The sequence below is a fragment of the Acanthochromis polyacanthus genome, chromosome 6, assembly GCF_021347895.1.
Source record: "Acanthochromis polyacanthus isolate Apoly-LR-REF ecotype Palm Island chromosome 6, KAUST_Apoly_ChrSc, whole genome shotgun sequence".
Lineage (NCBI taxonomy): Eukaryota > Metazoa > Chordata > Actinopteri > Pomacentridae > Acanthochromis > Acanthochromis polyacanthus.
The window spans coordinates 44036778-44053857 of NC_067118.1; the positions used below are offsets into that span (position 1 = coordinate 44036778).

Below are 17080 nucleotides of genomic sequence, written 5' to 3' on the forward strand. Positions count from 1 at the left end.
TCATTAACACTCAGATAAATAGAATATATGAATATTCAGAGAGTCTGCAGGAGGAACAGTTGGAGGTTTCTATGTGTTTTACAGCAGAACTGATGGAGAAAAATGAAATATTTAGCAATACAGTAACACTTTCTCTACAAGTTCAGAAACATAGAAAGAAACTTTAAAACTCACCTTCTGAGACAACAATCTGAAAATCTTGAAATGAATCTGGACGCCAAGATCTTCCCAAAGTACATCTGTACCAACCAGAGTCAGACTTCTTCAGATGTTTGATGCTCACATACAGAATATCATCTGATGGAAAAGGTTTGTCTTCATATCTAATGCTGTATCTGCCATTCTCAGCTGTGTTTTCTGTTGTTTTAATGAGAATGTTTCCTTCTTCACAGGTTTCCCTACAGAAGAACTTTGTGTGTCCAGAGACAGAAAATGAACATCTGACTGTGATGTCTTCTCCTTCCAGTCTTCTGAAGAGTTTGTTTTCTTCATTGACGAATCCTGTGTTTCCATCCTGCAGTGCTGTTACAAGGATAAATAATCAATAGTTACTAACATCATCCTGAAACACGCTGCAGTCTGAAGATGATTTATTTCTGTGAATTAAATTAAAAACATTTTTTAAGGTTTTCTCTTCAAGTATACCTCGTGTGTATTTAAATTATGGGTACAATCATCCATCATGTCAGATAAATGTCATATTGTCTTTTCAAATTAATTATTTTTCAAATTAATGTTTTGCTTTAATAACTGCTTGTGCTTGGAGTAGTGGTTAGCACTTTTGCTTTGCAGCAAGAAGATCCCCGGTTCAAATCCTGGGGTGGGCCTGGGATCTTTCTGCATGGAGTTTGCATGTTCTCCCTGTGCATGCGTGGGTTTTCTCCGGGTTCTTTAGAACATGGTGTGAAAAACCTTGTCAACATCCATTCTCTATACACCGGGAATCTTCTTGCTGCAAGGTGAAAGTGCTATCAACTACACCACTGCCTTGTCAGCCAACAGCACTAAAAAAATGTAGATTATTCTGGAAGAAAAAGTGAAGTGAAACTAACCAAAAATGGGAATTTGCAGACTGACATGCTTGAACCCTTTAATGTCCTCACACGTTTGGATTTTAAAACGTTTCAGACTGGCTCTGTGTAGATTTAAACATGTTTTACTTCTGTGACTCTAAACATATTTTTCTCAGTCTATCTGATGGTTACAGTTTCCTGAGTTTGCTGCGTTTGTGACAAAGCAACACAAATATACAGTCGACATACAACAAAAGTCAAAGACAAACTCATATTTTTGATGAATTCTGGAGGGAAAAGATCCAAACCTAATGAAAACTGCTGAAAAGAAAACAAAAAGTTTGTTTGAACCCTTTAATGTCCTCACAGGTTTATATTTTAAGACGTTAACTTCCAACAAACTGCTTGTTCAAGTGACTCATATCTGGCGCTAGAATAAAGAGGTTAAAGAAGAGTGGAGGAGTGTAGAGCTGAGTTTGTAGGAGGGACCATCATTAAGAGAAGTGAGCAGTTCCTGGTTTGTCAGAGAAGAAAGAAGAGAAGCAGCATTAAAGCATCAGAGCCTCAACATGAAAGTCTTCCACACTTTTTTCTGTTTCCTCTTCATCGGTGAGTTCAGTCACTTCTGATTTCTGTTCATTGTTCATCTTCTCACACTTATTTTTCTTCATTTCTTTGGAGTTGATCAGGAAGTTTTGCACCTCATTGAACAGTTTTAAGTGAGAACTCTGTTCCATGTTGTTGGTTTGTGTAGTTAACCTCTTTATTCTAGCACAGAGTCAAAGTTCAGCTGTCCGTCTATACACACCACTTTCTATAGAGGTCATTAAATTACAGTTAATGTTCATTTATTGGCAGCACTGCAGTTTTATCAGGTCAAACTTGTGAAAGAAAAGTTACTGGAAAAAAACAGGAACTGCTCACTTCTCTTAATGATGGTCCCTCCTACAATCTCAGCTCCACACTCCTCCTCTCTTCTTTTACCATGAAGTTAACAGCTGGACATGAGTCACTTGAACATGCAGTTTGTTGGAAGTTAACATCTTAAAATATAAACCTGTGAGGACATTCAAGGATTTAAACAAACTTTTGACAACCACAGCCATAATAAATGTCAATTAACTGAAAATATAAAAGTTAAAATCAGTAACTACAGAAGAAGACTAATTCAACAAAAGTTCTGTTTCCATGGAAACAATAGAGATGCAGGACTTTAAACTGTAGTGAAAAATGAAACCCACAGTGAAGAAAAATGTGATGTTTGCAGGCCTCAATACGTGCTTCTTAGCAGCTCTGCTTCCCTTTAAGCCTTGACCTCACTGTGAGAACACTTTATGTCCAAAAAGAGCATCCAGCCTCATGAAGGGCTTTAATTCAGACTCTGTCTTTCACAGTGAGCTCCCGACACTTCACCATGTTGAACAAGAAAGTACAATATAATACAATACAATAACTTTATTAGTCCCAAAGGGAAGTTCAATAAAGACCAAAAGAAAATGTATATATACCGTATATATATATATATATATATATATATATATATATATATATATAACATCTGTGTAATCATGCTATTTCTGAGCAAAAGAACTGAAAACTAATGTATTAACAAGAAAACATGATGAACATTTTTGACCAAATTTGGTTTTGGAAAAGAAAACACAACTGATAACAAACAGCATTGGCTTAAAGATCAAGCAACAATAAAACACAGATTTGAAGAAATAAATCAGAAAACTGTCATTTAAAATCACATCAGAATACAAAAACAGAAATAATTGTGAATGTCTGTGTTTTATCTTTCAGTTGAACTTTTCTCACAAACATTTTTCTTTCACTGCCAACACAAGTTGTTTTATGAGACATATTTCAATTCCAAGTTTTCTTTTCACTGACAAACTTCTAGTATTCTGATTCTGTTTGGACCCAGAAGTCCATCACTGTAAATTCAGACCTTAATAAAAATAGGATGAGACAAAAGAGGGTTTTGGGGAAAAACGATGAGATGTTGAGTTTGGATGTCAGAACAAGATGGAGGCTGTGATTAAAAGATTAGATTTAGAGTCTAACAGTGAACTGAATGCAGAGTTGAGGCTTCATTCTCAGAGTCTACATGGATGTTAAAGTCAGGACTTTATCTGAAGTCAATCAGCTGAGAACTCTGGGAACTCAGATAAAAACTCAGAATACAACAACCAACACAACTGGTTTTTATGTTTTCCAGTTGGGTGTGAGAGACTCAAAGTGAGGCTTTGAAACGAGTTTTAAGTTCAGCTTTCAGGTTAATTATTAAGATGATTATTGAGTCTGACTGTACTTGTATTGAAATAAAGCTGATCTGACTGGGAGGGTTGATTGTGTGTCTGATATGAGAAGGATAAAGAGCTGACCTCTGATCTGTGCAGGTTCAGACTGGTTTGTGCTTTGAGCTGTTTGGTTCCTGCAGAGCTGAAGAAGGACGACGGTGGAGCTCAGGAGAGGAGCAGAAAGCTGTTGGACTGCAACAAGTTGAGTAAGTGGACCTTTGATTTGTGTTTGTCGGCAACAAGCTGCCGTTTGTCTGCTGCTGTGGACGTCCACAATCAGCTGGTGGGTCGCTGGTCTGGGATGAGTTGATTGAGAAACAGAATGAAATGTTCAGATCCAGTCAGCTGTGTGTTTGACTGAGACTGAAGACTGACGGCTGAACTTTGTGTGTTTGTGTCCTCAGGTGGCTGCAGGTTTTCACCAACATGGAAAGGTATGACAGTCAGCTGAGCCTCACAGTTGTGTGTGAACTCTGGATGGAGTCCAATAAAGAGATTTAATGATGAAGCTGCATCCTGACAGCAGCTCCAGCAGGATGCTAGTCTGGACTCTGATTTATGACTTGGTGTTGGTGCTGCTTCAACTTCCAGCTGTGTTGGTTGTTGTCAAGCTGCTGGTTTGTGCTGCACTTATTGAGCTGCTGGTTTTCATGTCTGTCTACCAGGACCCATCAGAACCTAGAACCAGGACCAGAACCAGGACCAGGACCAGGACCAGGACCAGAACCCAGCTGTGTGTCTATGAAGAGTGATCAGTCAAAGGATGAAATCACTGACTTTAAAAGACGACAACCCTCTGATGTACAGAAGTAAGATACTGTAGTTCATCCTTACAAAGACACACAACATGAAAAATAAATCACATGAACAAAAGGAGATTCTTTTTTTCCTGCAATTTCTGAGCTGCTGGTTTTCATGTCTGTCTGTCAGGATCCATCAGAGTCCAGAACCAGGACCAGGACCAGGACCAGAATCCAGCTGTGTTTCTATGAAGAGTGATCTCTCAAAGGAGGACTTCATTGACTTTAAAAGACGACAACCCTCTGCTGGACAGAAGTAAGATACTGTAGTTCATCCTCACAACAACACACAACATGAACACAAGTTGTGTTCATGTTGTGGTCAGTGAACTTAAAGCCAGAAGGAAGAAGTTTGGACTTCATTTCTCTGTAAACTGGTGTTGTGTTTCAGAGGAGGCCTCAGTTCCAGGCCGTCTGTGCAGCAGCTCAGAGGCTGGAAGTTGAAGCTCAGCTGCTGCACATGTTGGTGTGTTCTGATGCAGGATTAGCAGCTCATCATTAGCTGCTAACAGGAACCAGGACAAGAGTTTTCATCCAGTAACTGATTCTATGGTCATTAATTCATACCCAGTGTGGGGGAGTCAGTCCTGGATGATGCTGCTTCACGTCAGCAGATCTGATCCAATTAGTTTTAGGGCAGTTTCTCTGGGATAAGATTGATTAACTTATTGATTAGTCCTCATTAGGGCTGTAGGGTTTGTGTCAAATTTAAATTTTTCTGGCGGACGCTCTCAGATTTTTTTCATCTAATATCCTTTTATTTTGCTAGATGAAGCTGCTGCCAGGTCACAGTGCCATTCCTTTCCCATTAAGCATTTGATTTGAATGGAACAGTGATACGAAACAGTGCAAAGAAAAGAACTCCGTAAATATCATCCTTCCGTATAGTTGCAGGAGACTTGGCTTGTGCAGGTCTGCATCTGCTACCACTGACATTTTATCCTCCTTAGTACAACTCTTGTCTCAGTTCGATTTGAAGGAAATCATCCTGGCAGGTGATTTCATTTGGGACTGGTTTTCACATGTATCTGATGGCTTTAAAGTATCATTAATAAAGGAAATCTTTAAAAAAAAAACAGCTTGCTTGACAAAATATCTGATGATAAATCAGCCTAATTTCCACTGCAAGTCATGACTCAGACAGGAAGACTTTAAACTTCATATCTTTCTCTGTCAGGGAAGTCTGGAAGGCTTTAAAGGGCTGAGACATGAAAAAGTCTGCAGGTCCTGACAACGTCCTTCCTTACTTCTTGTGCCTGACAGCAAATATCAGAGCTGATTCAGTGTTGGATGCTTTCAGTCTTTCTGCAATGCAAACAGTGTCATTCCTGATGTCTGGAAATCTGCTTTTGTACCCTGAAATCTGTGCTTTTGTTGTGTTTTGTCATGACCCTGTCTGTCTGTAACTCAGTGTTGTATTGTCGTTTTGTCTAGTACAGGTCCCTTAGTGTTGGTTTTCGGTGATTCGGTTGTTTTGTTATTTTATTTGAGGACAGGTCTCTCTTGTGTCAGGGTTCTGGACTGGAGCTCAGATGCAGGGAATGAACGAGTACACCAGTGAGTGAGTTTTTAAGAGGTTTTATTGCCTGAACACAAGTAGCTGCCGGCAGGTGGAAGGCTAACAAACAAACAACAACGGAGGAAGGCTAACTAAGCTCTACTGCTGCTAAAGGTAGGAGGACAATCATTAATCAAAACTTATGACGGAAAACTCAGGTAAACTAAAAGTACTAAGCACTCGGCAACACTAAGGCAAACAGTTAGCTAAAAGTGAAACCAAAAGGGCTTGAACTACTGTGCATATATGGCGAAGAATACAACGACTTACTTGCTAAATCAAACAGTACTAAGACAAACTCAATAAACTCAAAGAGACGCTCGGACCGGGCTTCGGCTGATGATTCTCCAGGAATGAGATACAGAGGGGGAGTTGTGGGCTGACGACGCTGGATGGACCGGAGAAGTCGGTAGGTGATATCCTTGGTGGTCTCGAAGGATTCTGGAGGTGAATTGGAGGAGTCCCAGTCAGCATACGGAAGGCGCCGGTAACCACGGCTAGGGCAGAACCGCCAGCTTCCGAGACTCCACCCTCAGAAGAATGTCCTTTCGCCCGAAGCCACAACTTCTGGCCTGGTGAGTAGGTCGGAGCAGATTGACGGTGATGATTAGAGTCCCTATATTAAGAGAGTAGCGACATGACGGGTCCAATAAATTTTGGTCACGTGATCTATGGGTGCCATTTTGTTTCCTATTCATGAACGCCGGGTTTTCCTGTTAACGTTGTTTACACCACAGAGAGTAATTCTAGGTCTTTTTTCGCTTCCTAAATATCTTTTGTACCCTGAAATCTGTGCTTTTGTTGTGTTTTGTCATGACCCTGTCTGTCTGTAACTCAGTGTTGTATTGTTGTTTTGTCTAGTACAGGTCCCCTCGTGTTGGTTTTCGGTGATTCGGTTGTTTTGTTATTTTATTTGAGGACAGGTCTCTCTTGTGTCAGGGTTCTGGACTGGAGCTCAGATGCAGGGAATGAACGAGTACACCAGTGAGTGAGTTTTTAAGAGGTTTTATTGCCTGAACACAAGTAGCTGCCAGCAGGCGGAAGGCTAACAAACAACAAATAAGGAAGGCTAACTAAGCTCTACTGCTCCTAGAGGTAGGAGGACAATCATTAATCAAAACTTATGACGGAAAACTCAGGTAAACTAAAAGTACTAAGCACTCGGCAACACTAAGGCAAACAGTTAGCTAAAAGTGAAACCAAAAGGGCTTGAACTACTGTGCATATATGGCCAAGAATGAAACGACTTACTTGCAAAATCAAAACAAAACTCAATAAACTCAAAGAGACGCTCGGACTGGGCTTCGACTGATGAGTCTCCAGGAATGAGACACAGAGGGGGAGTTGTGGGCTGACGACGCTGGATGGACCGGAGAAGTCGGTAGGTGATATCCTTGGTGGTCTCGAAGGATTCTGGAGGTGAATTGGAGGAGTCCCAGTCGGCATACGGAAGGCGCCGGTAACCACGGCTAGGGCAGAACAGAAACCAGAGTTACTAAAGGCATACAAAGGCGTAAACTTAGACTATAGACACTAAACCTATTACGGGTAGCGTCACGATCCAGAGCAGGGGAACGAGTGGTGTCTGCTCTTGTAGCTTGAGGAAGTCATGCTGATTGGCTGGAACCACACGTGTCACTATTTCCGCCGCCGATTACAACCAGCTCCAGCTCTGAGCTGCAGCCACACAGAGAAGACACCTAGAAACAGGAAAAAGGGGGAGGGAAGGAGGCACACAGCCAGCGGCTGGCCTGACATCTTGAGAATGAGACCCCATGTCTCGATGCGATTACCTGTATAAATATAGGTTATAATATCTCTTTGTAATTGTAGTGCTTCTTTCTGCCTTATCTTTATCCAGCTGCTATGGTGCATGAATTTCTTCGGTGAAGGATCAGTGAAGCTGATCTTGTCTTGTCCTGTGGTTTTTCCAGCCCACTCTGTGGAACATACAGGCTGCACCCCCCATCATTCTGTTATAGATGAAAATGCTCTGGCTTGCTTGTATTTCTTCAAATGAATCCCACTGAACATTCACTGAACATAGTGACAGCTGGACTTGTTATGTTGGAAAATTTGCATGAAGGGAGACGACCACTGTGATTAAAATGGATAATTCCGCACAAAATCAATCAGATCTGCATTATTGTGTGATCCAGTAGCTAAACTTGTGTTTCAGTTTGATTCTAAGTGCAGTAGTTTGCTGCCTTAAGGTTGCTGTTGTTGTTTCCTGTGACAAAGAAAACATTAACTCACTGATAGGGAAAGAGGGGAGAATTCCAACAGAGATAATGGTTCAATAGCAGGATGATAGCCACAACCTTTCCTCATGGTTAGACTGCTGTAACTTACTGTACCTGGTATTGATCAAGCCTCACTGTCTGGTCTGCAGCTGGTGCAGAATTCTGCTGCCAGACTTTTAACTGACACCAAAACAAAGGAAAGCTTTAAACCTGTCCTCTCATGCCCACACTGGTTACTAGATAAATACAAAATTGAGTTTAAGGTGGTTTTATGTATGAAACCATGCAAAGGTTGACACCTTGGGACATTTCTGAACCTCTTTGCTCCTCCTCCACCTCAAGGCCTCATATCAGCTTGATCAGAACAACTGCTAATAACTGTTCATGACTGAGGCTGCTGGGAGGTCCAACCTTTACAGTCGGGTCAGAGTCCAAAGCTTTGGAGCAGCCTTCCTCTTTCAGTCTAATAATATTTTCAAGAAAAACCTTGATGTTCATGTTTTCAATGGCTTTTAGCTGCTCTCAATGGTCCAAAGACTTCATATTTATTTGAGAATTTGATCATACATGTTGCTATCCTCTCCTGCCTGTTATCATATTTTACACCATTTTATTTTATTTTACTCATTGATTTGACTAGTTTTAAATTGTCTATACATTCACAGTGTCTATTAAATTTTAGATTGTCTGTCTGTACATAACTGTTTTCTGCTTATCTGCTAGCATGTATATTACTTTGGTCAACTCAGGTTATTTTTAAACTCACGATATAAATACATTTTCTATGATTTAATTTGTCTGTGTGGACAGATGTACTGAGATCTAACTGTTGATGTTGATCCACAGAGTGGAGCAGCAGAACTCAGAGGTTCCCAGAGTTCAGTCTGTCCAGCAGCATCACCTGGACTCCATATTCATGGTGAGTTCATGGACAACAAGTTCTTCTCCATCTGTTGTGTTCAGGCGTCTCCATGCTGCTCTTTGTAGACCAGTGGACTGTCAGTGTGTCCAACATGGATCTGATGTTTGGCTCCATGATTTGACTCTGATGGACTCATTCACACATTTCTCTGTTCCAGCTGCTGGAGGACAACATGGTGACTTTTGTGAAGAAAGAGCTGAAGAAGATGCAGAAGGTTGCAAGTCCAGATTACCCAGAATGCTCAGAGAGTCAGAGGGATGATGAGGAGGAGTTGGAGGCTGATGATGAAGATCAGAGGAGCAGCAGAGAGATGTTTTTACAGATCACAGTGTTGTTCCTGAGGAGGATGAAGCAGGAGAAGCTGGCTGACAGTCTGCAGAGCAGTAAGAGGATTTGTGTAAAGACTGAAGCTGCTGATCAACAGAACATTTACTAAAGTCTCAGAATATATTCACAGAATCATTCTTTAGGAGGATGAACTGCTGTAATATTTAATGTCATTTATTCATTGATCTCATGTTGTTTTTTCATTCAGAACTTGCTGCTCCAGTTTGTAGACGTAAACTTAAATGTGGCCTGAAGAAGAAGTTCCAGAGAGTGTTTGAGGGCATCGCTAAAGCAGGACAGTCGACCCTCCTGAATGAGATCTACACAGAGCTGTACATCACAGAGGGAGGGACTGCAGAGGTCAATGATGAACATGAGGTCAGACAGATTGAAGCAGCATCCAGGAAAGCAGACAGAGCAGAAAGAAGCATCAGACCAGAAGACATCTTTGAAGGCTCACATGGAAGAGATGGACCAATCAGAACAGTGATGACACAGGGAGTGGCTGGCATCGGGAAAACAGTGTTAACACAGAAGCTGACTCTAGACTGGGCTGAAGACAAAAGCAACCAGGACATCCACTTCATGTTTCCATTGACTTTCAGAGAGCTGAATGTGGTGAAAGAGAGAAAGTTCAGCTTGGTGGAACTTGTTCATCACTTCTTCAGTGAAACCAAAGCAGCAGGAATCTACAGGTTTGAAGACTTCCAGGTTGTGCTGATCTTTGACGGTCTGGATGAGTGTCGCCTTCCTCTGGACTTCCACAACAATGAGGTCCTGACTGATGTTACAGAGTCCACCTCAGTGGATGTGCTGCTGACAAACCTGATCAGGGGGAATCTGCTTCCCTCTGCTCGCCTCTGGATAACCACACGACCTGCAGCAGCCAATCAGATCCCTCCTGACTGTGTGGACATGGTGACAGATGTCAGAGGGTTCACTGACCCACAGAAGGAGGAGTACTTCAGGAAGAGATTCAGAGATGAGGAGCAGGCCAGCAGCATCATCTCCCACATGAAGACATCACGAAGCCTCCACATCATGTGCCACATCCCAGTGTTCTGCTGGATCACTGCTACAGTTCTGGAGGAGCTGCTGAGAACCAGAGAGGGAGGAGATCTGCCCAGAACCCTGACTGAGATGTACATCCACCACCTGGTGGTTCAGACCAAAGTCAAGAAGGTCAAGTATGATGGAGGAGCTGAGACAGATCCACACTGGAGTCCAGACAGCAAGGGGATGATTGAGTTGCTGGGAAAACTGGCTTTTGAACAGCTGCAGAAAGGAAACCTGATCTTCTATGAGTCCGACCTGACAGAGTGTGGCATCAATATGGAAGCAGCCTCAGTGTACTCAGGAGTGTTCACACAGATCTTTAAAGAGGAGAGAGGACTGTACCAGGACAAGGTGTTCTGCTTCGTCCATCTGAGTGTTCAGGAGTTTCTGGCTGCAGTCTACATGTTCCACTGTTACACCAACAGGAAGGAGAAGGTTCTGGAGGACTTCCTGGGAAAAGACTGGAAAAACAAGAACAGAGACACTCTGGATGTGTTCCTGAAGAGAGTCATGGAGAAATCCCTCAGAAGTAAAAATGGTCACCTGGACCTGTTTGTTCGCTTCCTTCATGGCCTCTGTCTGGAGTCCAACCAGAGACTCTTAGGAGGTCTGCTGGGTCAGACAGAGAACCGTTCCATGATCCAAAGACTCTTAGGAGGTCTGCAGAGTCGGACAAAGAACCATCCAGAAATGATCCAGAGAGTCATCAAGAACCTGAAGAAGATGAACAGTGACGAAATGTCTCCAGACAGAAGCATCAACATCTTCCACTGTCTGATGGAGATGAAGGATCTCTCAGTACATCATGAGATCCAAGAGTTCCTTCAGTCAAAGAACAGATCAGAGAAGGAACTCTCTGAGATCCACTGCTCAGCTCTGGCCTACATGCTGCAGATGTCAGAGGAGGTTCTGAATGAGTTGGACCTGAACAAGTACAGAACATCAAAGGAGGGAAAACGGAGACTGATTCCAGCTGTGAGGAACTGCAGAAAGGCTGGGTGAGTCCAGATGTGATGAACATGATCAGTCAGTGTAGATCAGTTGTTCAGTTCTTCAGATCTTCTCATTAGAACATCTCATTATTCTTAATGTTCCACTGATTTGTTCCAAACATCACATGTTCAGCTGTGTTTAGTCTCAGATGTTCCTGAGCTGTTTCAAACGCTGTGAAAATGTCAGTCACAAATTTTCTCCTTCATCCTTTACATGCAGTTAGAGGTGAGATCACTGAGCTAAAGACATCTGCTTTTTCTGTTGGAGGACTTTTTATTTAGTTCTGACATTTAGGTCCTGTAATGTAAAATAAATGAATGGATGTCATTGATGAAGCTGGCTGTATGGAAAGAACATTTAAAGAGAGTTTGACGTTAACTTCATGCAAATGAAGTCGACGTTCCATTGTACTGACTCATGTCAAACTCTATCAGTAACATTCATCACAACAGCATCTTTGGATGAGCTGATCGAAACAGAGCTCTGCTAGTCTGAAGACAAAGTACTTTACAACAGCAGAAGTCTGTCCATGTAGTGGTGCAGGTCAGTTTTCTAAGGTCAGATGAAGTCATTAAGTCATTCTGCTGTTTTGCTAACAACATCAACTGCTTTGAGGTTGTCATTGTTTCTCTCTCTGGTGTCCATGATGTGCAGGTGAAGGAGAAATGTCCGTGACACTGACTTTCTTTAATAGTATTTTATTAAAGGAAAGAGCAGCATCAGTACAGACAGAACCTGCCTGGAAGGAGCCGGCCAATTGAATCCTCCTTGCTGGACAATGACCAGCAATCAGGTTTTATAGGTTTTCAACATATAGGGAGTTAAAACAAATGGTTCTTTATTGCCTACCATATGGGGAAAGCAGCGAGCATCCCCAAACAACTCCCCCTTGTCTACAACAGCTGAAGAATCCCTAAATCAGTGTTTTGGACAGAAGAACCCTCATAAAAACACCTCCAACAGGGCTCTGTAAACAGGAGAACACTTTCCCATGGCATGGGTTGAATATAATGCTGTTTCCATCTGTGGTCAGAGACACCAGAGCAGACACTACATATAACAAGCAACTCATATCAAATACTAGAACAAACAAAACAGTTTCTATACTATTAACTTATTAGGTAATACATGTAACAGATCAGATACCACAAGGTCAAAATGATGGTGATGAAAGGATGCAGTTGTGCAGCAGCTGGATGCAGGCAGCAGGTGTATTAAAGGTGGTGGAGGCTCAATTGCTACAATTAAGGTGAAGTCAGTGGAGCTCATGGTTCCACTGGGACTTTTTAAAAAAGTGTTTCAAAGAGAGGATGTGCTGGATGCACAGAAGAAAGTAGTTCTAGCAGCAGGAATGTGAATGTCCTGTTTCCAACCTGTCAGACTGAAATCCATCAACAGAAAGTTCCTCTAGAGTGACATGTTTTAGTCTGTATCTGATTTTGAACTGACTCAGGCAGCCTGAGGTTTGTTTTAGAGAGATGACTCTGTTTGACATTGAGAACATTACTGAGGTAAAAGTAAATCTCGTACCTCCCAAACAGTTCAGTTAACATCTGATTGTCAGAAATAAACATCAACATAATTCACTATTTAACATTTGTCTCTCTATTAATGACCAATAATACTGACAGTCAGATAACAGATGTGATTAATAGTCTGAACTGTTTATTTCAGAATATACAGTAGAGGTTCTGGTACAGGTTTTATCACAGCATCATTTTATTACAACATGTTGACTATTTGACAGTCTTCACTGAATTTCTTTTTACACAAGGAGCTTCTGAACTTGGCTTTATAGGATCAGACAAACAGCTTTTAGCTGATTATTCTCTCTAATGAAATAACTGCTTGTGACAAGTTCGCTGTCCGTGGGTCCACTCAATACACACACACGCCCTGGTTGTCGAGGGAATATTGTTTATTACTTTACTACTTAAAGTTCTCCGCAGCCTCCCAGTTCCCCCTGTCTCCGCTGTCCCACAGTTTATGCAGCCTCCGCTGTCTCTCCGCTGCTCCTCCTCGTCTTCTCCGTCCGCCCGACTTTTTATCCTCCGCTCCAGCTGCTACTGTGGAGATAATCAGGTCAGCCGATTATCATCACCTATGTCAATTACCTTGACGCTGCCTCCACACCTCTCTCTCCTGCAGCTGAGCTCTCCCACGCCCATCGCCACATATCCCCACCGCCCGACTTAGGCCGGGGAGCCATCCGGCCTAACCAACTCCCCCCACCGGCTCCAAGGAGCGGGAGAGGAAGTCAGCCACGGCCATCTGCGCCCCCGGCCTATGAATCACTGAACTTAAAAGGCTGTAGAGCTAGATACCACCGTGTGATTCGGGCGTTGGTATCCTTCATGCGATGGAGCCATTGGAGAGGGGCGTGGTCCGAACAGAGGGTGAATGGGCGTCCCAGGAGGTAGTAGCACAGGGCCCCGACTGCCCACCTGATTGCCAGGCACTCCTTCTCTACCGTGCTGTAGCGAGCCTCCCTCTCAGACAACTTGCGGCTGATGTAAACTACTGGGCGGTCGACGCCCTGCACCTGCTGGGACAAAACGGCCCCCAGCCTCCTGTTCGACGCATCAGTCTGCAGGGAAAAAAGGGAGAGAGAAGTTAGGTGTGTAGAGGAGTGGCTCCCCACAGAGGGCCTGCTTTATCCCCTCAAACGCCCGCTGGCACTGCTCCGTCCACTGGACCGGATCTGAAGCACTCTTCCGAGTCAGGTCGGTCAAGGGGCTGGCCAGGTCCGAGAACTTAGGGATGAACCGCTGATAGTAGCCCGCCAGCCCCAGGAACCGCCGTACCTCTTTTTTGGACTTGGGCCGCGGACAGGCTGCGATTGCTGCCGTCTTGTCCACCTGTGGGCGCACCTGCCCGCCGCCCAAGTGGTGACCCAGATACCGTACCTCCCTCCGTCCAACCGCACACTTCCTCGGGTTGGCCGTCAGCCCCGCCTGTCTCAGGGACTCCAGCACCGCGGCCACCTGCCGCACATGCGCCGCCCAGCTATCACTATGGATGATAACATCATCCAGGTAGGCGGCTGCATATGCTGCGTGCGGCCGCAGAACCTTGTCCATGAGACGTTGGAACGTGGCTGGGGCTCCGAACAACCCGAACGGAAGTGTCACGAATTGGTACAAACCGTACGGAGTGGAGAAGGCCGTTTTTTCCCTGGACTCCGGTGATAGGGGAATCTGCCAGTAGCCCTTGGTCAAATCCAGTGTGGTGAAAAAACGCGCAGTGCCCAGCCGATCCAGGAGCTCGTCGACCCTGGGCATAGGATAGGCATCAAACCGTGACACGTCATTCACCCTGCGGTAGTCTACACAGAACCGTATAGACCCATCCTTCTTGACAAGAACGATGGGGCTACACCAGGCACTGTTTGACTCTATCACTCCCATCTCTAGCATTGCTTTCAATTCCTTCTGAACTAATTTTCTCTTATGTTCAGGTAGTCTGTAAGGTCGTGAAAAAACCCTCACGCCTCAGGGGGTCTCGATGTGGTGCTGTATGAGGTCTGTACGCCCTGGCAGGGGGGAAAACACATCAGCAAACCGCTCCTGCAACATGGCAATGTCGGCTTTTTGGGACTGCGAGAGGTGGTTTTCAACAGGGAGTGAGGTGGAATTGCCCAGCTTTGGAACCTCAGGCCCTAACTCGTCTCTCTCTTCAACTACAGTCACCAAAGAAGCCGACTCCGCCTCTCTCCATGCTTTTAGGAGGTTGAGGTGGTAAATCTGTGTTGCTTCTCCCCTGTCAGAGCGTCCCACCTCCCCTACTCGTCGTGTGACCACGAAGGGCCCTTGCCACTTGGCGAGTAATTTCGAGCTAGAAGATGGAAGTAATACAAGCACTTTGTCTCCCGGTGAAAATTGTCTGAGCTTTGCCCCTCTGTTGTACAGGCGTTGTTGTCGTTCCTGGGCCCTGAGCAAATTCTCACGTGAAAGCTGTCCCAGTGATTGGAGTTTTGCTCTAAGGTCCAGGACGTACTGTATTTCATTCTTACTTGGGCTTGGACCTTCCTCCCAGTTTTCTTTAACCAGGTCCAAAACCCCACGTGGCTTCCAGCCAAACAAGAGTTCAAAGGGAGAAAATCCCGTGGAGGCCTGGGGCACCTCCCGCACTGCAAACAACAGAGGGTCCAGCCATTTATCCCAATTGCTACTCTCCTCGTGAATGAACTTACGAATCATGTTCTTCAAGGTCTTATTCAGACGCTCCACCAGACCATCGGTCTGTGGGTGGTACACACTTGTCCAAATAGACTTGATGCCCAATAATTCGTAAAGTTCCCGAAGTGTTCGTGACATAAACGAGGTGCCCTGGTCAGTCAGAATCTCTTTGGGGATTCCAACCCGGGAGATGACCTGAAACAGTGCTTGTGCAACACTCTTTGCAGAGATGGTGCGCAACGGCACTGTTTCGGGATATCGTGTTGCGTAATCCACTAGGACTAACACAAACCGATATCCTCGTGCGCTCCGGTGAAATGGCCCGATGAGGTCCATGCCAATTCTTTCAAATGGAACCTCTATCAGTGGTAATGGGTGCAAAGGCGCCCGCGGGATGGCCGGTTGGTTAACCAACTGGCATTCAGGACAAGACGCACACCACCGGCGGACGTCCTCCCGAATGCCAGGCCAATAGAATCGGGTCATGATCCGGTCGAGTGTTTTTTCATACCCCATGTGACCAGCCATTGGGTTGAAATGTGCCGCCTGGAAAACAGTTTCCCGGCGGCCCCTCGGCACCAACAATTGGGTGACTATACTCTGTGTCTGAGTGTCACGAGTCACTCGGTATAATCTGTCTCTGATCAATGAAAAGTGTGGATATGTAGGTGCTGTGCCCGGGTGCACAAACTGACCATCAATCTTTATCACTTGGTCGAAAGCTGAGCACAGAGTATCATCTCGAGACTGTTCCAGAGGAAAATCTTCCATGGGGTGTAGGACAGGAACCCGCGGAGCCTCCTGACGAGGTCCCACGGGATCCCCCTCCCCGTCTGCAGTGTCGGATAACCTCGCGTCACCGCTGAGCACAGCACACATATCACACGTCCCTACCGCTCGTGAACGCACTCCCACACATTTCCCCAACTGCCCCCTGGAACCCAGGCCAATCCGTACCCAAAATAAGGGGGTGCATAAGGCGGGAGCTAACCGCGGCCTTTATAATATGCTTTTTTCCCCTGAATCTAACTTCCACTGGCACAACAGGATATTTGTGAACATCCCCATGTACACACCTTATCCTCACCCAGGATGCCTCCACCAATGCCCCGGGTCGAACCAGGTTTTGGTGAATCAGGGACTGTCCACAGCCCGAATCCACCATAGCCCGATGTACACCCCCCTGGATCCTTACCGGAACGCTGTATGTCCCTCCCGGACCGGGAGAGGGTGCTGGCGTGCCGGCAACCCGAACCACCTGGCCGACCTCCATGAGCAGACACTCCCATCGGAAATGGCCATGCTGCCCACACCGCCAGCACTCCTGTCCTGACGTTTGAGGAGCCCCCGGTGGGTTGGAGACAGCGTCAGCAGCAGCCGGAGCCTGGTGTGGAGGAGAAGCAAAAGAGAGGTTAGTACGGGGCGCCGGAACCGGCGGCGTCGGTGAACGTGGCGCCGATGTCTGCGCAGCCAGGGTTTTCCTGCGTGGCGCTGGTGTCGGTCGCATCCCGGGAGGTGCCCGTCCTTGGCCTTCCGCCTGGACCGCCAGGTGATCCTCGGCCAGCGTCACTGCCGTCCCCAGATCGGCCGGGCGATGACACCTCACCCAGTTGCTCGTCTCCCCTGGCAACCCCTCGATGAACTGCTCCACCACAATCTTCTCCAGAAGCAGACTCTCCCCCGC

At 45.2% G+C, this 17080-nt stretch overlaps 1 protein-coding gene and 1 long non-coding RNA gene across 5 annotated transcripts in view; both read left to right on the forward strand.

Annotated features, from left to right (window-relative positions):
• LOC127534415 (protein NLRC3-like) overlaps positions 1 to 17080 on the forward strand; it is a 67409-nt gene that overhangs the window by 29262 nt on the left and 21067 nt on the right. For all 4 annotated transcript variants that reach the window (XM_051949517.1, XM_051949520.1, XM_051949519.1 and 1 more), the window contains exon 3: positions 9378 to 11223. In XM_051949517.1, coding sequence (XP_051805477.1) covers positions 9378 to 11223 — 1846 coding nt within the window. The remainder of the gene's footprint in view (positions 1 to 9377; positions 11224 to 17080) is intronic.
• Positions 1502 to 4389, forward strand: LOC127534418 (uncharacterized). The gene is made up of 5 exons (XR_007942578.1): positions 1502 to 1622; positions 3419 to 3525; positions 3724 to 3753; positions 3985 to 4128; positions 4250 to 4389. It is a non-coding gene; the product is annotated as an uncharacterized LOC127534418 (long non-coding RNA).